The sequence below is a fragment of the Megascapheus bottae genome, chromosome 4 (assembly GCF_031878675.1).
Source record: "Megascapheus bottae isolate mThoBot1 chromosome 4, mThoBot2.hap1, whole genome shotgun sequence".
Classification (NCBI taxonomy): Eukaryota; Metazoa; Chordata; class Mammalia; order Rodentia; family Geomyidae; genus Megascapheus; species Megascapheus bottae.
In genome coordinates this window covers 44,549,192-44,570,714 of record NC_143512.1, presented here as the reverse complement: position 1 = coordinate 44,570,714, position 21,523 = coordinate 44,549,192, and the positions used below count along the sequence as shown (strand labels likewise).

Here is a 21,523-nt window from a genome sequence, read left to right as displayed (position 1 = left end):
CTTCCGAATCCGCCCGCCCCGCGACTTTTTGTGGTTGGTCTTGGTCTTGGGGCTTGTGAGTAAGCAACCAACCACTGGAGCGACCGCGTCCCCCGTGACAAAGGGTGCAACAGGACATGCAAGCACTGGGCTCCTCGTCAACTTCGACGGCCACCTCCGCCAGGTCCTACTTGTTAGGGTTCTGCAGAAGGAGACCCACGGAACCCTACCTCTCAGGGCGCGTGCTGGACTGAGGGAGGAAAACACACGGGACCCCCCACGCCCACCCGCACAGTGAACGCCCAGGGTGTCCAGGCGTCTCGTCCTCCCCCCCCCCCCGTCCGCCCCTGCAAGCAGTCCACGGTGGAGAAGTTAGGTCGTGTTTACTGTCGCTTGTCACTAAAAGCTGCAGGTAGGGCTCCGGAGCGTGGATCGCCCTAAGGAAGAGCTGTCGTCGCCGCCGCCGCCGCCTTCTGCGCGCCCCGAGGTCTCCGAACCGCAGCAGGGGTGCGCACAAGCCCGGGAGGGGCGTGGCCGACTCCCGCCCGGCGTCCGCCCCGCCCCCGGAGCGCGCACGCGCCGTGGCTCTCCGGCCACGCCGCCGCTGTTGTCAGGCCCGTGGGCGGGGCCGCGAAGCTGACCCGGCCGCGGAGTCGCCCGCCGGAGGCCCCTCGCGGGCTCAGCCTGGCATATCCCGGGGCCCACCGCAGCCCAGCGTACAGAGGCAGCCGTTGCTTTTCCGAGTCGCTGTCCCTCAAGATCCGTCGGGTGATCGGCATGGCCCGTGAGTATTCCAGGCTCGGGGATGCCGTGGGACCCGTCCCACCGCCGAGAATGACCGTCCGCACCCGACTCAGCCTGGGGCGGTGGCGCTGCTCGGCGTGCGCCTGGGGGGTGGACGGGTGGCGCCCGCTACTGTCGGCCGAAGCGAGGACCCGGGCTGCTGTCAGCAGCGGGCGGGGCTGTTGGCCCCGGCCTGCACGGGTCCCTGCCCCTCAGGCGAGGCACACACCCCAGGGTGGCAGGTGGGGCCTGTCCGCCCGGGATGGGCCCTGGTGCGGGCTCAGCTCCAGGCTGGCACCTAAAGTCTGAGGGCCTAACGAGGAAGCGGGGTCCGCCTAGTGTTCTCCCGAGTTCTTTTGTTTGGCGCTCGCTCCCAGGTGATGCTTTCTAAGCCTCTGCATTTGCTAGCTGTACTTGCCCAACGTGTGTGACCCGTATCTGCCTTGTTCCTTTCCAGACATCCCTCAGAAGCCCGATTTTACCTTATTAGACTGGCTAGCATGGACATACCACCGGGGTGACTGTTTCAAGTACTGGCTCACACCCGTAATCCTAGCTACTCAGGAGACTGAGATCTTAGGATCGAGCTTTGAAGCCAGCTGGAGCAGAAAAGTCCTCATGAGACTCCTATCTCCAACTGATCACTCAAAAACCATAAGTAGAACTGTGGCTCAAGTGGAAGAGCACTAGCCTTGAGCTCAAAGAGGCTAAGGGACAGCAGGAGGCCCTGAGTCCAACCACCACAATCGACAAAAAAAAAAAAAATCGATTAGTTAATTAATGGAAGACCTGGTTTTTGAGAGTAGGGGAGGGAATGCTTGAACTGGGCCTGAGCGCAGTCCCTGAGCTCTTCAGCTCAAGGCTAGTACTCTGCGACTCTGAGCCACAGCCCCACTTCCTGCTTTCTGGTGATTAATTGGAATTAGTCTCATTTGACAGTCACTTGGTTGGGGCAGGGGTGGGGGGTTGAAGGCAATTGAGAACAATGAGTAAAAAGGAATCCCTCCAGGGTAAAAGAAAATGTCATCAACTTCAAGAGAAATTATAATTGAAAACTGTGGGTTTTGTTCTTCCTCTGCTGCCTTTCTTCCTTCCCTCCATAGGCTGAGACATGGCTGTTGTCCATCACCCTCTGTTTAGTAGGTGGCTGACATGGGAACATCCTTTTTCAGCAGCCCTCATGCTTGCTTTATGTTTGTGTGGAGGGCTCTGACAGCCAGGCTGCTAGGCAAAGATGAACATCTGAACTTCAAGGTCATCCGAATAGGAATAGTTGCTAGCCCACATCCTTCTGACAAAGTGACTTCACTGACACATTACAATAATAAATGCACTTCCTTGTTATGTCATTTTCAGGTGACTCTATAAAACATTTTTCCATTGTAAGGTTAGGATGTTCTTACTAATAATATAACCCATTTTCAATAAATGCTAAAATAAAAGAAATAACCATAAAACTACAGTTTAATTTTTTTTTAAAAAGTCACAGACTTTAGTGCCCAGGCTGGCTTTGAACTGCGATCCTCAGATCTCAGCCTCCTGAGTGCAAGGATTACAAGCTGGAGCCTTCAGTGCCCAGCTTAGAAATACTCTTAAATCAATGTTTACCAAGCTCCCTCAACTTCATATCTATGCAGTAATCTACTAGTTTATTAAAAGAATAACTTGGGCCCAGGAGTTTGGCCTAGTGGTAGAGTGCTTGCCTAGCATGAACGAAAACCGGGGCTGGATTCCTTGGTACCACATACATAGAAAAAGCTGGAAATGATACTATGGCTCAAGTGGTAGGGCTCTATCTACCCTTAGAAAGCCCAAGGACAGTGCTCAGGCCTGAGCTCAAACCCCAGGACTGGCAAAAAAAAAAAAAAAAAAGATTTTTTTTTTTTTTTTGTGGGTAATGGGCTTGGGCTTGAACTCAGCCTAGGAGCCCTAACCTTGAGCCAAGGCCCACTTCCTGTTTTCTAGAGGTTAATTGGAGATAAGAGTCTTGGGTCCTTTTGTGCCCAGGCTGGCTTTGAACCGTGATCCTCAGATCTCAGCCTCCTGAGTAGCTAGGATTACAGGCATGAGTCACCAATTCTTTTTATAGGTGGAAATCAACGAGAGCTTGCCCGCCAGAAAAACATGAAAAAAACCCAGGAAATAAGCAAGGGAAAAAGAAAAGAGGATAGCTTGACTACCTCTCAGAGAAAGCAAAGGTGAGTATACTAAAACAAATTTTGATTGAAGCCAAATTTTAGAACATGAAAATCATTTTATTTTTAATGGTGCTATGGTTTGATGCTGGTGCTTTAAGCCTTATTTGCCAGGTGCTCTACCACTTGAGTCACAACCCTACCCTAAAAAGCATTTTGAAACCTTGGCTTGAAACCAGACCTAACAGTAAAGTCCATAAAATTCTCCAGTTAACCAGCAAAATGTCAGAAGTAGAGGTTTAGCTCAAGGGGTAGATCACATTCCCAAGATAGTCTTAAGAATGTGTGAGGGGGCTGGGAGTTTGGCCTAGTGGTAGAGTGCTTGCCTAGCATGCACAAAAGACCTGGGTTTGATTCCTTGGTACCACATACATAGAAAAAAAAAGCCAGAAGTGTTGCTGTGGCTCATGTGGTAGGGATCTAGCCTTGAGAAAGTCCAAGGACAATGCTCAGGGCCTGAGCTCAAACCCTATTTACCTGTACACACACATACACACACACACACACACACACACACACACACACACACACACGCGCGCGCACGCGTGCGCATGCAGGTGGGGGGTGAGGGGAAGCTCCCTGATGAGACTCACAGTTTCATAGGTTCACAGTTTTCAAAGCCAGCCTGGGCAGAAAATTCACAAAACCCCATTTCAAGCAAAAAAAAAAAAAAAAGGCAGGGTGAAATTAGGCACTGTTGGCTTATGCCTTTAACCCTACCTACTCAGGAGCCTGAGATCTGAGGATGTCAGTGCAAAGCCAGCCCAGGGAGGAAAGCGTGTAAGACTTTTATCTCCAATTAGCCACCAGAAATTAGAAATGGCTCCGTGCATCAATGTGGTAGAGTGGGGCGGGAGTGTTGCCTAGTGGAAAAAATGCTCTCCTAGCATGCACAAAGTCCTGAGTTCCATTCCTCAGTACCACATACACAGAAAAGGCTGAAAGTGGTGCTGTGGCTCAAGTGGCAGAGCGCTAGCCTTGAGCAAAAAGTGTCCATAGACAGTGCCCAGGCCCTGAGTTCAAACCCTAGGACTGACAGAAAAAAAAAATTTAAAGATGGTATAGGTGTGGGAGTACAGCCTAATGGTAAAATGCTTGCCTATCATACATGAAGCCCCGGGTTCAATTCCTCAGTACCACATACATGGAAAAAAAGCTGAAAGCGGTGCTGTGGTTCAGAGGGGTAGACTTCTAGCCTTGAGAAAGACCAAGGACAGTGCCCAGGCCCTGGGTTCAAGCTCCAAGACTGGCAAAAAAAGAGGGGGTTGTAGAGTGCTAGCCTTGACCAAAAGGAGCTCAGGGACAGTACCCAGGACTTGAGTGCAAACTCCACAACAGGAAGGAAGAAAGGAAAGAAGAAAGGAAGAGAAAGAGAGCGAGAGCGAGAGCGAGAGCGAGAGCGAGAGAGAGAGAGAGAGAGAGGAGCAAGCAGGCTGAGTAGCGCATGCTGGTCATCCCGACTATGAAGGAAGCATCCTGGGTCAGTGTCTGACCTAGGTATAATACAAGTGATAGAACTGTGCTTAGCAAGCACGAGGCTCTAAGATGAAACTCTAGTATTGCTGAAAAGAAATGAATAGCATAGAAAAGAAAAGAATACAATAAATATTACTTTACTGTCAATGACAGTGATTATTAAACTGATGACCTTTGCCTGAAATGTCTGTTTACTCGCCCTGAATAAAAATACTATAAATCAATGGCCCAGCAACACTCTCAGCTCTTTTCTTGGTTCAGAAATGGCCATTGTGTGCTTAATACTCAAACCTCATAAAGGCTGTTGTTAGACATTCCATATAATTTCTTGAAAAGTGGTCTTTGCACCAGTGTATGAATTAGGAAACCCTGTTTGAGACAGGGTTTTGCTATGTGTGGTATCCCAGGCTGGTTTTGAACATGGGATCTTTGTGCCTTAGCCTCCCTCCCCAGTGCTAGGATCACACTCAGATTATAGCTCTTAAATAATATTTCTAAAGTTTCACTGCCAGAAAAACATATTACATCTCTAAACACAAAAGTAACAATCAGGTCCAGGATCAGAGTCTAGTGGTAGAGTGCTTGCCTAGCATGCATGAAACCCTGGGTTCCCTTCTTCAGTACTGTGGCTCAGAGCCACAGTGGCAGAGCACTAGCCTTGAGCAAAAAGTGTCCAAGGACAGTGCCCAGCCCTGAGTTCAAGCCTCAGAACTGCCCCCCCCCAAAAAAAGAAAAGAAAAGTAACAGTCACTGTTTTTTTTTTCCATTAAACTCGTTTTCTAATTTTTCTTCCTTCTGCTTCTTCTTTGTTGTTGTTGTTGCGATTGGTGTTGCCAGTTCTAGGGCTTGAACTCAGGGCCTAGTATCTGTCTCTGAGCTTTTGTGCTCAAAGCTAGCATGCTACCACTTGAGCCATAGCTCCACTTCTGGTCTTTTAGTGGTTAAATGGAGGTAAAAGTCTTTTTTTCAGACACACACACACACACACACACACACACACACACACATGCACGCAACTATGATATGTTTTCCACCAATTTTGAAAGAGCTTTGAGATTATTCCAAGGTAACAATAGGGTTATCATCAGATAGACATCAAGCTTTTCCATTCTGCCTCCATCCCTAAAAGCTGACACTTGAGTGTTTACATCTCCTTTCCAATTATCTTTTAATGCAATGAGTAGACTATGGATAGATAACAAATGGAAATAGGAAAATCTGTTATTAAAGCCTTTTCCCCATTCTAGGGACTCTGAGATCATGCAGCAAAAGCAGAAGGCAGCTAATGAGAAGAAGTCAATGCAGACAAGAGAAAAATGATGACTGGCTCGTTGGAAAACCTGGGTGCTACTGCCATTGGGGTGCATCATAAGCTCTAAGATCAAGATTTCTTAAGTAAACACTCATTACCTGTGTTATAAAACTGTCTATTTTAAACTTTGCTTCTCAATTTGACTAAGTGTTATGCATTAAAACCATTCTTCAAAAATAAAACACTGACCATGCATGTATCCTACTGGTGAATGTTATTTTTATCAGCAGTGAAACTTAATATGTAATTTATTAGATAGATAATGAGAATGAGAGTCGAAACTCTTATGGATTTTATTAAAACAGATCTTTCAAAGTAAAGCTTATCATTAGGGTAGATGTGGAACTCTGCCGCAGAAACCTTGCCTAGCATGAGTGCTGCCTTGGCTAACCTCCCAGCACCACACAAACACACAATTATTGTCTAAAAGAATTTTAAGGTCCATTTTTTGCAATCAATTCATTTGCTTGAAAAATTAACAGTCAGCCTAAACCATTTTGCAAGCCAACTAAACTAAATGGATATAAACTACATAAGAGGGCTCAGTAAGAATTGGACTTGTGACTTTAAAAGAAAATTGCTAGGTACCAGTGGCTAACATCTATAATCTTAGCTACTCAGGAGGCTGAGATCTGAGGATCTGTTTAAAACCAGCCTGGGCAGCCAAGTTTGTGAGACTTATCTGCAGTTAATCACGAAAACCCAGCAGTGGTGCTGTAGCTGAAGTGGTATAGTCTTGAGCCAAAAACTAAGGGATGGCAGCCCTTAGCTTTGAGTTTGAACTGCAGAACAAGCACCCCCCCAAAAAAAATCACTTTTCTGAGACATGATCTCACTATGTACTCCTGGCTGACCTCAAACTCTTGATCCTCTTGCTTCAGCCTCCCAGTGTTAGGAAAATAGGGATTCAATACCATAAAATTAATTGTGTTATATTTTAGTCTACTCTGAGTTTCTTTTCAAAAAAAAGTTTTAGCCTGGTGCCAGTAATCCTACCTATTCAGGAGGCTGAGATTTGAGGATCATATCTGAAGACAGTGCAGGTAGGAGAGTCTGTAAGAATATCTTTAGATATCCAAAAAGTTGGATAAGTGTTTCTTAAGTGGTAGAGTTCTAGCTTTGAGCAAAAAAGGTCAGACAACACTCAAATCTTGAGTTTAAGCACCATGATTGATCAAGAAAAAAACTGGGGGGGCCGGGGAAGGTGGCTGGGAGTTTGGCCTAGTGTTAGAGTGCTTGCCTAGCATGCACAAAGCCCTGGGTTTGATTCTCCATACCACATACATAGAAAAAGCTGGAAGTGGTGCTGTGGCTCAAGTGGCAGAGTGCTAGCCTTGAGCAAAATAAAGTCCATGGACAGTGCCCAGTCCTTGAGTTCAAGCCCCAGGACAGGCAACAAAAAACAAAAACAAACAAAAAAAATGTAACTTGTCAATTTGGCCTGGGTGTCATTCAAGTGGTGGAACATTTAGGGAATAGCATGCTTGAGGGTTCAATCCCCAGCAAAACCAAACCAAAACAACTACAGAATCTTTGCACAGAGAAATAAGCAAGAACACAAAAACTTTTTTTTTTTTTTTGCCAATCCTGGGCTTGAGCTCAGGGTCTGAGCACTGTCCTTGGATTTTCTCAAGACTAGAGCTCTACCACCTGACCCACAGCACCACTTCTTTTTCTGTTTATGTGGTACCGAGGAATCGAATCCGGGTCTTCGTGCTTGCTAGGCAAGCACTCTACTGCTAGGCCAAACTCCCGGCCCTCACAAAAACTTTTATGTAATAAGTTGTATTTGCTTTTGTTTTGGGTTTTGGTTTTTGGGGTTTTTTTTGTTGGTTGGATAGTTTAGCGTGATTGGGTTTGAGTCTGCAATTTCTAGGGATTGAATTCAGGGTTGTAACTGGCAAAGAGGCAAGAGCTATGTACCACTTGAGCCATATTTCTAGCCCTGCTTTTCATGGTTTTGGGTTTTTATGGGGGGCAGGGTGCTGGTTCTATGGCTTGAACTCTATGCCTGGGCCTTGAGCCTTTGTGCTCAAGACTAACAATTGGCCACTTGAGCCACAGTTCCACTTCTGGAACTGTGAGAGTCTCAAGGACTTTCCTTTCTGGCTGGCTTTGAACTGTAAACAGATCCCAGCTCCTTGAGTTGCTAGGATTATAGGTAGAAGTCACTTTTATCCTGAGATAGTCACATTTTGAATGTTAGTGATAATTCTGAAACCTATTTCCTTGTCTTCAGGACATTGTACTAGAGTACCATGTGAAGTACAACAGAAAAGATAACCAAATCATTTTTCCTATATTGTTGTTGTTGTTGTTACTTTGTCAGTCATGGGGCTTGACCTCTGGGCCTGGGCTCTGTCCCTGAACTCTTCAGCTCAAGGCTAGTGCTCTACCACTTGATTCACAGCACCACTTCTGGCTGGTTTACTGGTTAATTGGAAATGAAAGTCTCATAGACCTTCATGCCTGTGGTGGCTTTGAACCCTGATCCTCAGATCTCAGTCTCTTGAGTAGTTCGGCTACAGGGGTGAGTCACTGACGTGTGGCTTTTCTATATTATTTACAACCATCTTAAATGTTATTAGGGTCAATATTTGAAATCTTCTGTTTTGTATTTTACATAAATATATCTTTATGTAAAAAAAATACTTCAGATCTTAGCCTCCTGAGTAGCTAGGTTTATTGGTGTGAGCCACCATCACTCAACTGGAAGATATTCTTATTTTTATTTATATATTTATTTACTTTGTGAGTCCTGAGGCTTAAACTCTGGGTGTGGGCACTCTCCCTGAGCTTCTTTTGCTTAAGGCTAGCCCTCTACCACTTTTGCCACAGTGCCACTTCTGACATTCTCTGTTTATTCGGCACTGAGGAATTGAACCCAAGCACTCTACTACTAAGTCACATTCCCAGTTACAGGTAACTTTGTGTGTGGGAGGGGGGGATGGGTCATAGGGCTTGAACTCTGGGCCTGGGAGCTGACCCTGAGCTCTTCAGCTTAAGTCTACCACCCTACCCCTGGGCCTGGGCATTGTCCCTGAGCTCTTCAGCTCACGGCTAGTGCCCAACCCTTGAGCCAAGCCCCACTTGCCATTTTCTAGAGGTTCATTGGAGATAAGAGTCTCAGGTCTTTTGTGCCCGGGCTGGCTTTGAACCCTGATCCTCAGATCTCAGCCTCTTGAGCAGCTAGGAGTACAGGCATCAGCCACTGTGCCTGGCTCCAATATTCATTTTAAAAAGTAATGCATGGCTGGGAGTTTGGCCTGGTGGTAGAGTGCTTGCTTATCATGCACGAAGACCCTGGTTTGATTCCTCGGTACCACATGCATTGTAGTGCAGTGTAAATACTTAGTACCTCATCATGTGTGTGTGTTCACAGGAATTCATAGATCCGCCTGCCCCTAATAAGGTTGTAAGAAGAAAATTTACATAAAGCTCTTCAAAGCATGTTAAAGAATGGTGGCTTTAATACTGATTATCTTCCAGCTGCCCATTTTATTGTTTACCTCTATTTTTAAATAATATTATCTCAACATCGCTTAGGAAGAAAACTGCCATTCAACAAAGCAGTCGGTGACTGCAACGTGTTTACTTTTATTTTCTGAATTACAATTAGTAACTTCTAAGGAAATGTAGTGTTCCAACCGTCATAGAATCATGTTAATAAAGTATAACAAAGAGAAGTGATAGAAGAGGAAGAAGAAAAAGAGAAAAAAGGAGGAGGAGGAAGAGGAAGAAGAAAGGAAGCACGTGTAGCAGACGTAAAAAGCGGAAACCTTCGCGGAGAGCGTGGTGTCCGCCCACGAGCCTCTTCCGGTCCCAGAAGCCCCCGGCGCGGAAGTCGTCATCCGGCGGCGACGCGGCGACGGACGCTGTGCCAAGCATCCGACTGGGGACCCAACATGGCGATGAGCAGCGGCGGCGGCGGCGGCGTCTCGGAGCAGGAAGACTCGGTGCTGTTCCGGCGTGGCACCGGCCAGGTGAGGTCGGGGTCCGAGCAGCCTCGGCATTAGCGCCCCGCGCTCACGTTCGCTGTCCCAGGCGGCAAAACCCCGGCACTTGACTCGAGGCTGCGGACCGCATGCCCATGCTCCTTTTCCCGCGTCCTCCCCAGGGCCCCGGTCTCGGCTCCTCTGGGCGGACTCGGGTGCCACGACGACCTCGAGATGACGCCGTGGGGGCTCTCGATGTGTCCACCCATCTCTGAAGAAGGTCGAAAACAGGAATAGGGAGAAGAACCAGTTGAGAGACTTGAAGTGATCCTGACGCAGACGACGGTGTTAGCGTCAGGTTTTAAATTTAGATTGTGGATATTCTTTATAATCGGACATTCGGGATTTTTCAGATGGATTAAAAAAATGCCTCCGCTAGAACCTGAACCCAGTGCCGGGCGCTCTCGCAGGCTTTGCGTGTTCAGGACTGGTAGTAGGCACGCCCTTCAGCCTGGCTTTTTACTGGTTAGTTTGGACGTGGATTCAGATTTTTGGGGGGCCCGGGCTAGCTTCTAACTGTGACCCACGAGATCTTAACACTCTGAGAAACTAAGATTGCAGACGTTTTCCATTTTTCCCTCCCCCCCCCCCCCGCCCCCAGCTTAGAAAAGTCAAAAGTAAGTGTAAGGTTGTCCCGAAGACTTGGAAAGATGAAGTTTTTTTTTTTACTATATTATAGTAAGATAGAGAAGAAAGCAACTACCAATACCAAAATCATCAGAGAGGGAGTTTCACATTCCATTTAACAGTGTATAAAGAGGTCCATTTCCTCCCACATATTTGTGAGCATTGGGTATGGTCAGTCTTTAAAATTTTTAAATGTAGTACATAGATGTGTGGTGGCATCTTGCAGTTTCAAAGAGCAGTCCCATATTGACAAATGATGATCCTGCCAATCCCTGCTTCCTGGATTGGTTCAAATCACAGTGTCCATTCTATCGACTGTATACATATACACTCAAGCTTTTAAAATTTTTGTTTATTTCCTTTGTTGGCCATGGTGCTTAAACTCAGGGCCTGGGCAGTGTCCCTGAGCTTTTTTACTCAAGGTCAATGCTTTACCAGTTTGAGCTACAGCACCATTTCTGGTTTTCTGGTACTTAATTGAAAATAGGAATCTCAGCTGGGAGTGTGGCTTAGTGGTAGAGTGCTTGCCTTGCATAAACAAAGACCTGGGTTTGATTCCTTGGTACCACATACATAGAAAAAAGCCAGAAATGGTGCTGTGGCTCAAGTGGTAGAGCTCTATCCTTGAGAAAAACCCAAGGACAGTGCTCAGGCCCTGAGCCCAAGCCCAGGACTGGCAAAAAAAAAGAAAATAGGAATCTCATGGACTTTCCTGCCCACGCTGGCTTTGAACTGCATTCCTCAGATCTCAGCCTCCTCAGGTAGGATTATAGGTGTGAGCCATTGATGCCCAGATAAATATATTTAAATTTTTATTTTACACTATTTTAAAATTTTAAAATGATATTAGGGTTTGAATTCAGACTCTTGTACTTGAGCTCTTCTACTTGAATCACACCCTCAGCCCAAATATATACTTTAGGTGAAACCTATCAATATAAATTGTTTTTATTCTTTTCCCTTCCCAGAGTGACGATTCTGACATCTGGGATGATACAGCATTGATAAAAGCTTATGATAAAGCTGTGGCTTCCTTTAAGGTATGAAATGTTCAATCAGTTTTCTTTATTTCATCACATTAATCTTTTGGACAAACATTAAAGCATGGGCCGGGAGTTTGGCCTAGTGGTAGAATGCTTGCCTAGCATGCATGAAGACCTGGGTTCGATTCCTTGGTACCACATACATAGATAAAAGCCAAAAGTGGTGCTGTGGCTCAAGTGGTAGAGCTCTAGCCTTGAGAAGGCCCAAGGACAGTGGTCAGGCCCTGAGCTCAAGCCCAGGACTGGCAAAAAACAGTAAAGCATAATTGCAGCATTAAAGTTTACTTAACTTAGTTTTCTTTTTGAGGTTTGAATAATACTATTGTTTAAATCATGTATCTTTTAGAAGTTAATAGTTCTTATGTCAACACTGTTACCGAGGTAATTTAAAATTCTTTAAACATTCCTTTTAGTACTTTACTATACAAAATATACTCAGATTATTAAGAAAGAAGTCTGAATTTTAGACAATAAAGCTTTTGAAAATAATGGTGGGGTAAATAGGTGTAGAAATACAGTAATTAATGCTTCTAGATGTTGACAATATATGCTTGTGTAGTTTTTAGCATTTTTATGTACATATTTATGGTGTGTGTGTGTGTCTTGGGGGCGGGGGGAGTTGAGCTTAGGGCCTGGATGCTCTTTGTGCTCAAGGCTAGAGTTCTACCACTTGAGCCACAGCACCACTTGCAGTTTTTTGTTTTGCCAGTGGTAGGTATTGAACTCAGGACTTGGATGGGAACTGAATTGCAGCTTCTTTTCAAGGCTGGTGCTCTACTACATGAGACGTACCATCAATTCCAGTTCTTTCTATTTATGTGGTACTGAAGAATGAAACCCAGTGTTTCATGCATGCTAGGCAAGCACTCTACCACCAAGCCATATTCCCAGTTTTTGAGTAATTTGTTGGAGATAAAAGTCTTACGGAGATTTGTCTAATCAGGCTGGCTTCAAACCACTATCCTCAGATTTCAGCCTCCTGAGTAACTAGGATTGCAGGTGTGAGCCACTGATACCTGGCTTAATTTTGTAGTTTTGACCCTTTGCATATGCTAGGGAAGTGGGTCAGCCATTATGCTACTACCCTAGTCCAGTGAAATTTTTTCCTTTATCCTCTGAAATGGGTGCTAAATTAAACATTTTGATAATGAGGCTATCCACATCCTTTACCAGATATTCTGTGGCCCGCAAAAGATATTTATGCACCTTCCCTCCTATCTGAGATGTTTTAGTCTTATTAAGCACCCTGAGCTACTAGTCATCCAGGTTAGGGTGAGGGCATAGTGTACACTCGTAGAAGGAATTCATTTCCTTCTCATGATCTTTGTTTTAGTGTGAGAGAGTGATCCCACCTCTGCATCATTTCTGCAGCCAAGTTCCAGATTTTGTCATTTACTTTCCATTATATCCTGAACCTATAATTCAGCTAAGGAAGAGTTATCTAGAGGCTTTTTGAAAACATAGATAACATCATTAAATCTAAGAATATCATATAATTTCTGTGTGTAGGATTAAACATACTTAGGAGAGAGAAAAATCTGTTATGGTGGGAAAGAACTGATTTGTAGGAAAGATAGTTTAATTTTAATTCTCTTAATGTAAATTAAGAGGTCAGGTAGAGTGCCATAATCATGTAATCCTACATACTTAGAAGCCAGAGACAGATCATGGTCCAAGGCCAGTGTCGGCAAAAGCATAAGGCTTTATCTGAAAAAAGACTAAAAGCGAAAGTATTGGGGACATTGCTCAGATGGTGTGTGGAACATTTCCCTAGCAAGTGTGAAGCCCCGACTTCAAGCCTAAGTACTACTTTAAAAAAAAAAAATGTGAATTAGAAATGTTGAATCAGAAATGATGAATCAAACTGAGGAGAAATTTCAGAGCTGGAAAACAGCTTTCGAAGTCCATTTTTGTGCAGGTTATAATTGAAGTACTAATAGAAGGCCTTTAGCAGGTCAAGATGGTCAACTCTTATAATGCTAACTCTAAGACTTGGTCAGTAACAAAAGCATGGGGCCCAATGTTCCTGTGCATCTTCAGTGTCACGATGTCAAGAATGAAGAGGTTGTTGGGCACATTAACACCACATTTGTGATCCTAGCTACTTGGGAGGCAGAAATCATGGCTTGATATCAATCAAGGCAAAAAAAAGATTTTCTCAGATCCTATCACAGTGAAGGATTAGATACAGTGAGGCACATCTCTCACCCCAGTTTTGATGTAAAATAGGAGGGTCTCAGTCCCAGCAAGCTAAGCACATCGTTTTAAGCCTGTAATCCTAGCTACTTTGGAAGAGCAGATGGGGGATCACTGTTCAAGACCAGCCTTGGCCACAAAATATTCACAAAGCTTTACCTCAGCCAATCACTAGACACAGTGTCTGGCATCTAATATCCCAGCTACAGGAGAAGCATTGGAATGGCTGGTTCCAGTGCATGTGTGTACTACCCAGCAACACGGGGAAGCATAGGTTGGAGGAATGAGGTTCCCCTAGGCCTTAGCCTGAGCATAAGGCAAGACTCCTGCTAGGAAATAATCATGACACCAAGCATTGGTGGCTCATACTTGCAATGCTAATCACTCAGATGGCTGAGATCAGAGGATTGTGGTTCAACGCCAGCCTAGGAAGGAAAGTCTGTAAGACTCTTATCTCCAGTTAACCAACATAAAGCTGAAAGTGTGAGTAGTCAAGAGGGGCCTTAGGTTAACTTGTAATAGTAAAGTTATACAGTTTTTTAATGTATTTCCACATAATGTGTTTCTCTTCATGTTCTTGTAGCATGCTTTAAAGAATGGTGACATTTGTGAAACTCCAGATAAGCCAAAAAACACCCCCAGAAGAAAACCCATTAAGAAGAATAAAAGTCAAAGGAAGAATAACACAACTCCTTTGAAACAGGTTATTATTATTTTTTAATCTACAGATAGGATAGCCAACCCATAACTATTTTTTCTGTCAGTCATGGGGCTTGAACTCTGTGGCTGGGCGCTGTCCCTGAGCTCTTCAGCTCAAGGTTAGTGCTCTAACACTTTAAGCCACAGCATCACTTCCAGTTTCTGATGGTTAACTGAAGATAAGAGGGTCATAGACTTTTGTGTGTGGGCTGGCTTTGAACCATGATCCTCAGATCTCAGCCTCCTGAGTAGCTAGGATCACAGGCTGAGCCACTGGTGCTGGGCTGAGAATTAGCATTTGAAGAGCACTTTTTTTGATGTGAAGTCATAGGTACTTACTTCATACAAGTTCTCTTCTTATTCTTTATGAATGTCATTCAGCAGATGGAGAAGACGATTCAAAGCTAATCTCTGTTCATGAACCTGTCTGTAACTATTGGCCTCTAAGGCTTTTTCACTATATCATTCTGTGTATGGAATCAGTTAATTGGAGATTATCCCTTTCATCCTACCTCCTGTCCTAATAAGATTAGTTTGCTCTGGTTAAAACAAATGATGTATTTATGTATGTATCTTTGATTTCTTTTGCAGTGGAAGGTTGGTGACAAATGTTCTGCTGTTTGGTCAGAAGATGGCTGCATTTACCCAGCTACCATTGCTTCAGTTGATTTAAAGAGAGGAACCTGTGTGGTGGTATACACTGGATATGGAAATAGAGAGGAGCAAAGCCTATCTGATTTACTTTCCCCAACCTCTGAAGTAGCAAATAATATAGAACAGAATGCTCAGGAGGTAAGACTAGAAAACACTTCAATTTCTAGAAGTAGTAGAACAAGGTGTAGTTTGGGAATACTAAATGATTTTTTTTCTTTTTTTTTTTTTTTGCACTCTTGTATATGCCCTCTCTCCATCCCTCCTTCCCTAGTTCCTTTCTCTCCAATACTAGGAATTAAACCCTGGGGCCTTGCAAATGTTACTTATGTGTACCCCTGAGCTATAACTCTAACCTGAAAGTTTCTTTTAGAGAACTTTATTGTTGCATATTGTTAAAATCTTGAGGATTTGAATTTGGGATCTCACTGAGCTAGGCAGGTGCTGTTCTACCCATTAATGTCCTAGCTCATGCTATCTTTGTAACAATAATTTCTATCTTTTCTTTTACAGAATGAACATGAAAGTCAAGTTTCAACAGATGAAAGTGAAAGCTCCAGGTCTCCTGGAAATAAGCTAAATAACAATAAATCAAAAGCTGCTCCATGGAACTCTTTTCTCCCTCCACCACCCCCAATGCCAGGATCAGGATTGGGACCAGGAAAGGTGAACGTCCTGTCTTAGAAAAGATTTCTAAGAAAAATAATCAATACTGGGACATTCAACCCTTTCTTAAAAGTCATTTGTAGCTTTCCCACGACCCTGTATAGATACGATAAACAAATGCATGAATTCTTTGAAAGAAAAGGATAATGTTGAATGCTGGTGACTCATGCCTGTAATCCTAGCTATTCATGAAGGTGAGATCTAAGGGTGGTTCAAAGCCACTTAGAATAAGACAGACCTGAGATTCTTATCTCCAGTTAACCACTAGAAAATAAGAAATAGAACTGTGTTTCAAAGTGGTAGAGTGCTAGCCTTGAGCAAAAAAGCTCAGTAACAGTCCCCATGGACCTGAGTTGATGTCCTATGACCAACAAAAGAAGATAATAACCTGCAAGTTGTCTTTTTTTTTTTGGTCCGTCATGGGGCTTGAACTCTGGGCCTGGGCACTATCCCTGAACTCTTCATCTCTAAGCTACCACCCTACTCCTGAGTCTGGGTATTGTACCTGAGCTCTTTAGCTCCAGGCTACCATCCTACCCCCTGAGCCACAGCCCCACTTCCCGATTTCTAGTGATTAATTAGATATGAGTCTCATGGTCTTTAGTGCCTGGCTGGCATTGAACCTTGATCCTCAGATCTCATTTGAGTAGCCAGGATTACAGTCATCAGACACCAAGCCTTGCTGAAGGTTGTCTTTTCACTTAATCTATTGGACTTCCAGTTTTGTTACATGATATTCCATTTAATTTTTCTGATATGTATTAATACCTATATCATGAATAATTAAGTTTTTTTTGGTTTTGAATGCTGTTCCTACTTTTCATTGACGTTAATGAGTTAATTTTCCTTTTCAATGTCCTTTGCAGCCAGGTCTAAAATTCAATGGTCCACCACCACCACCTCCACCACCCCACTTCCTGTCACGTTGGATGCCTCCATTTCCTTCTGGACCTCCAGTGAGTTTAAAAAGAAAAACAACAAAAAAACAAGTTTTGCTGTCATATTTGGTTTAGGAATTAGCAGAATAAAAGGGATTAGAAAATTATGGGGCCTGAAGTTTGGCCTAGTGGTAGATTGCTTGCCTAGAATGCACAAAGACCGGGGTTCAATTCCTTGGTACCACATAAACAAAAAGAAGTGTTGCTGTTTGTCAGGTGATAGAGTTCTAACTTTGAGAAAGCCCAAGGGCATTGCTCAGGTCCTGAGTTCAAGCCCCAGGACTGGCAAAAAGAAAGCAAAAAAACAAAATTTCATCTTGAACGTTCTCAAGACTAAATTCTACTGGGTTAAATTTTTTCCTTCCAGTCTTGGGGCCTGAACTCAGGGTCTGGGCTCTGTCCTTGGGTTTTCTCAAAGCTAAAGTTCTACCACTTGAGCCACAGCACCACTTCTGGCTTTTCCTATATGTGTAATATCAAGGAATCAAACCTGGGTCTTCATGCATGCTAGGCAAGCACTCTACCATGAGGCCAAATGCCTGCCCCTGGGTAAAGTTAAAACTGAACTTCAGCAGGTGCCCGGTGCTTCATGCCTGTAATTCTAGCTACTCAGGAGGCTGAGATCTGAGGATCGAGGTTCAAAGCCAGCTCGGTCACTAAAGTTTGTGAGACTTTTTTTGTGTGTGGGGGTGGGGGTGGGGGTCAGGGGCTTGATCTTGGCCTGGACACTGTCCCTGAGCTCTTTAGCTCAAGGCTACCACCCTACCCCTGGGCCTGGGTTTGTCCCTGAGCCCTTCAGCTCAAGGCTACCACCTTACTCTTGAGCCAAGCCCCGCTTCCCATTTTCTAGAGGTTAATTGGAGATAAGAATCTCAGGTCCTTTTGTGTCCAAGGTGGCTTTGATTCTTGATCCTCAGATCTCAGCCTCCTGAGTAGCTAGAATTACAGGTGTGAGCCACCGCTAAAAATGTTTACTGTTTTATGTCACTTCTTTTGATCCTTGTCATGTTCAATGATTTTTTTCGGGGGTAGGGGGAGTCTTTTGTCATTGATAGGCTTCCTTCAGATGATAGGACTGTTTTGTTGGTTTTAAATTTTGTTCTACTGGGCATTGAACCCAGGTCTTATGCTCTTATGTATGTTTTCCTAAATGTCATGATGTAGAGAATTAATATCTGAAATACTATGTATAAAATTAATCTGAAGACTTGACATTTTTCTTTATTGCATTTAAGCCACATCTCTTTCCATTTCCAGATAATCCCTCCCCCACCTCCCATATGTCCAGACTCTCTTGATGACACTGATGCTCTGGGAAGTATGTTAATCTCATGGTACATGAGTGGCTACCATACTGGCTATTATATGGTAAGAATCACTGGGGTTTTCTTTGTGGTTAAGTGACTGGCTATCCATTCCTTTGATGTGATTTGTGAACTGGGGGACTAACCCAAGGTATCACACATGCTAGGCAAGCGCTGTACAGCTAAATCATACCCCTAACTCTGGTGTGACTTCTTTTTTTGCAATTAAAATGTTATTTGTGGGTTGGGAGTTTGGCTTTGTGATAGAGTGCTTGCCTAGGCATGTACAAAGGCCTGGATTTGATACCTCTGTACCACATACATAGAAAAAAGCCGAAGTACTGCTGTGGCTTAAGTGGTAGAGCTCTGGCCGTGAGAAAGCCCAAGGACATGCTTATGCACTGAGTTCAAGCCCCAGAACTGGTCAAAAAAGAAAAAAACAAAGTTAATATCAACACTAACAGTTAGAAGTTGCCTTATGGAGATAAGTATCTCATAGACAGTTCCGTCTGCGATGGCTTCAAATCCTGATCCCTAGAACTCAACCTCTTAAGTAGCTAGGGTGCCTAGCTACCAGTGCCTAGCTTGTTATTCTCACTCTCATTCATAGTCAGATAGAGAAAGCCTCTACACTGTCACCTTGTACCCATTTTTCTGTTTTCCTTTTCTTTCTTTCTTTCTTTCTTTCTTTCTTTCTTTCTTTTTTTTTTTTTGCCAGTCCTGGCTTGAGCTCTGTATGTGATACTGAGGAATCTAACCCGAGTCTTTGTGCATGCTAGGCAAGCATTCTCCCACTAGGCTAAACTCCTGGCCTCTGTTTTCTTTAGACAAAGTCTTAATATGTAGTCCAAGCTGGCCTCAAACCCTTAATCCTCTTGCCTTAGGCTCCCACATGCTAGGATTAGGAGCATACATCCATGCCCAACTTAAAATGCTTATTGTTACATATGTACATTATTCTCACAACTTATTTTTGTTTTCTCTGTAGGGTTTCAGACAAAATCAGAAAGAAGGGAGGAGTTCACATTTCAATTAAGGAGTAAGTCTGCTGTCATAAAAATGAATCTTTGGTATCAATTTTTTGTTTGCTTTATTGTCGGGGTAATGTATAGACTGGTTATAGTTATATTCGTCAGGTAGTGGGTGCATTGCTTCTCACACATTGATACCCCTTCTCATGTTTTTGTCCCTGTTTCCCACCCCCCACCTTCTTTTGTATCACTTTTAAAGTTTGTGGAAAACAAATGTTTTGGATATTTTTTTTTTTTAAATGAAAAGTTAAAAGCAATGCAAAAGTCAAGTGCTGGTTCCTTATTCCTGTAATCCTAACTAAGAGACTGAGATCTGAGGATCGCAGTTCCAAGTCAGCCTGGACAGGAAAATCAGTCTGTGGACTCTTATCTCCAGTTAACTACTGAAATGCCAGATGGAGAAGTGTGGCTCCTGCAGCTCAGCGCCAGCATTGGGTGGAAAAAGACAAGTGAGAGTTCAAGGCCCTGAATTAAAGCCTCCATACAAGCATCAAAAGAAGACTAAGAAGGGGCCGGGAGTACGGCCTAGTGGTAGAGTGTTTGCCTAGCATTCTTGAAGCCCTGGGTTCGATTCCTTAGTACCACATAGAAAAAGCCAGATGTGCCAGGAGTTTGGCTTGGTGGTAGTGCTTGCCTAGTATGCACAAAGACGCTGGTTCGATTCCTTGGTACTACATACATAGAAAAAGCCAAAAGTGGTGCTATGGCTCAAGTAGTAGAGTTCTAGCCTTGAGAAAAAAACCCAAGGATAGTACTTGGCCCTGAGTCAAGGCCCAGGAGTGCCAAAAAGAAAAGAAAAAGCGAGAGGTGGCACTATGGCTTAAGTCGCAGAGCATTAACTCTGAGCATAAAGTGTCCAAAGGCAATGCCCAGGACCTGAGTTCAAGCCCCATGACTGACAAAAATAAAAATAAAAAAGGGGCTATAATGAATAAATGTTCTAGATTAAAAAGTGACATAAGAATTAAAAGAGTAAGAGTTAAGAGATAATCACTTAATGCAATGGATTGGATTTAAGAAGTATATTCCTAATGTGATTGGGGATGGGGGAGCAAGCAGGTCGTGTGGCTTAAACTCTGGGCCTGGGAGTTATCCCTGAGCTCTTCAGCTCAAGCTAGCGCTCTACCACTTGAGTGCCACTCTACTGTGAGGTTCTCTTTGTGTGTGTGTGTGTGTGTGTGTGTGTATTAGTATCAGTGTGGGGCTTGGACTCTGGGCCTGGGAGCTGTTTGTCCCTGAGTTCTTTAGTTCAAGTCTACTGACTTACCCCTTAAGCCACAGTGCCACTTCTAGTTTTCTAGAGGTTAATTGGAGATAAGAGTCTCGTAGTCTTTAGTGCCCAGGCTGGCTTTGAACCTTGATCCTCAGATTTCCTCCTCCTAAGTAGTTAGGATTTCAGCCATGAGCCACCATGCCTAGCTTCTAATGGTTGGACTGTGGAAAAGCTGGAAATGGAATTGTGTCTAAAGTGGTAGAGCACTATCCTTGAGCAGAAAAGCTCAGGGACAGCACCAAGGTCCTGAGCCCCAGGACCAACACACCCACTCACTGCTTTTGTGTTTTGGAACTGTACTTAAGACTTTTTTTCTTGTACCCAGGCGTTCTGCTCTCTCCCAGGAAGAAGGGTGGCAGTATTCCCTGGCGATATGAACAGAAGGTTTCTGGTTGTCTTCATGGACAGGAAGGACATCCTCCCCAGTTCCTGAGTGTCCATGTCAGGCCCCAGTGGTGTTCTTGGGGCATAATGAGCGAGAGTGATTCGACAGTGGAAACGTGAGTCCTTGAAACTCAAGGTTACATTCAGTACATGAGTTGGTCTGTCAAAATTGTGACGCAGAACTTAGTATAATTGTAACTCTTAGTAAATACGTTAAGCTTTTTATTAATGTCTTTTGAAATAAAAGAAACTTTTTTTTTGAAACCTTGAGCATATGAAGTTGAGTCTGCTGAAAGATACAACAACTCAGGCTTACTTGGGTCAAGGGTAATATTGCAAAGATAGAGTGAATTAATTCCTGGGTGCCTTAAGCTCACGTTTATAATCCTTGCTACTCAGGATGCTGATATCTAAGGATCACAGTTCAAAGCCAGCCTGGGCAGGAAGCCCGTAAGACTCTTTATCTCCAGTTAATCACAGAAAAATCCATAAGTGGAGCTGTGGTTCAAGTGATAGAGTGCTCGCCTTGGGCTAAAGGAGCTTAGGGACAGCATCCAGGCCCAGAGTTCAAGCCCCCAGGACCTCTCCCTCTTCCACACCTCCCAAAAGGCATTCTTCTTGCTAGTATAAGCTTAGGAAACAAGAGGTTTGGGAGTTACTAGGGGCTTATAAGGACTAGACTAGCTAGTCAGGAACCAAGGCAATGCTCTGTTCCTTTGAAATATTTACTATGTAGCACAGTCTGGCCTTAAATTTGATGGCCTGCTTCAGCCTCCCAAGTGCTGAGATTATAGGCATGTGCCACCATACCCATCCTTGTTCTGTTGTTCAGGAGTGTCATTCTATGCACCTTCCTTTGTGTTCTTCCCCTTGCCTGACATTTATTTATTTATTTATTTGGTTGGTTGTGTGGCTTGAACTCTGGGCTTGGGCACTGCCCCTGAGCTCTTCAGATCAAGGATAATATCCTA

General features: G+C 44.1%; 2 protein-coding genes across 6 annotated transcripts; both read left to right on the top strand.

Moving 5' to 3' along the window:
• Positions 1 to 591: 591 nt before the first annotated feature.
• On the top strand, positions 592 to 5,944 carry Serf1b (small EDRK-rich factor 1B). The gene is made up of 3 exons (XM_090331796.1): positions 592 to 763; positions 2,852 to 2,960; positions 5,681 to 5,944. The coding sequence occupies exons 1-3, from the start codon at positions 757 to 759 to the stop codon at positions 5,751 to 5,753; spliced, it is 189 nt and encodes a 62-aa protein (XP_090187922.1). The 5' UTR covers positions 592 to 756; the 3' UTR covers positions 5,754 to 5,944.
• A 3,538-nt stretch (positions 5,945 to 9,482) lies between these two features.
• Positions 9,483 to 20,816, top strand: LOC150064369 (survival motor neuron protein). Of its 5 annotated transcripts, none has more exons than XM_090331792.1 (9): positions 9,484 to 9,728; positions 11,336 to 11,407; positions 14,190 to 14,309; positions 14,897 to 15,097; positions 15,470 to 15,622; positions 16,489 to 16,578; positions 17,818 to 17,928; positions 18,853 to 18,903; positions 20,494 to 20,816. In XM_090331792.1, the coding sequence occupies exons 1-8, from the start codon at positions 9,651 to 9,653 to the stop codon at positions 18,898 to 18,900; spliced, it is 873 nt and encodes a 290-aa protein (XP_090187918.1). In that variant the 5' UTR covers positions 9,484 to 9,650; the 3' UTR covers positions 18,901 to 18,903; positions 20,494 to 20,816. The 5 variants fall into 5 exon arrangements, with proteins under 5 accessions (XP_090187919.1, XP_090187921.1, XP_090187918.1 ...); XM_090331791.1 differs by lacking the exon at positions 9,484 to 9,728 and adding an exon at positions 10,091 to 10,205; XM_090331793.1 differs by lacking the exon at positions 11,336 to 11,407 and having other exon boundaries at positions 9,483 to 9,728.
• Positions 20,817 to 21,523: the final 707 nt, after the last annotated feature.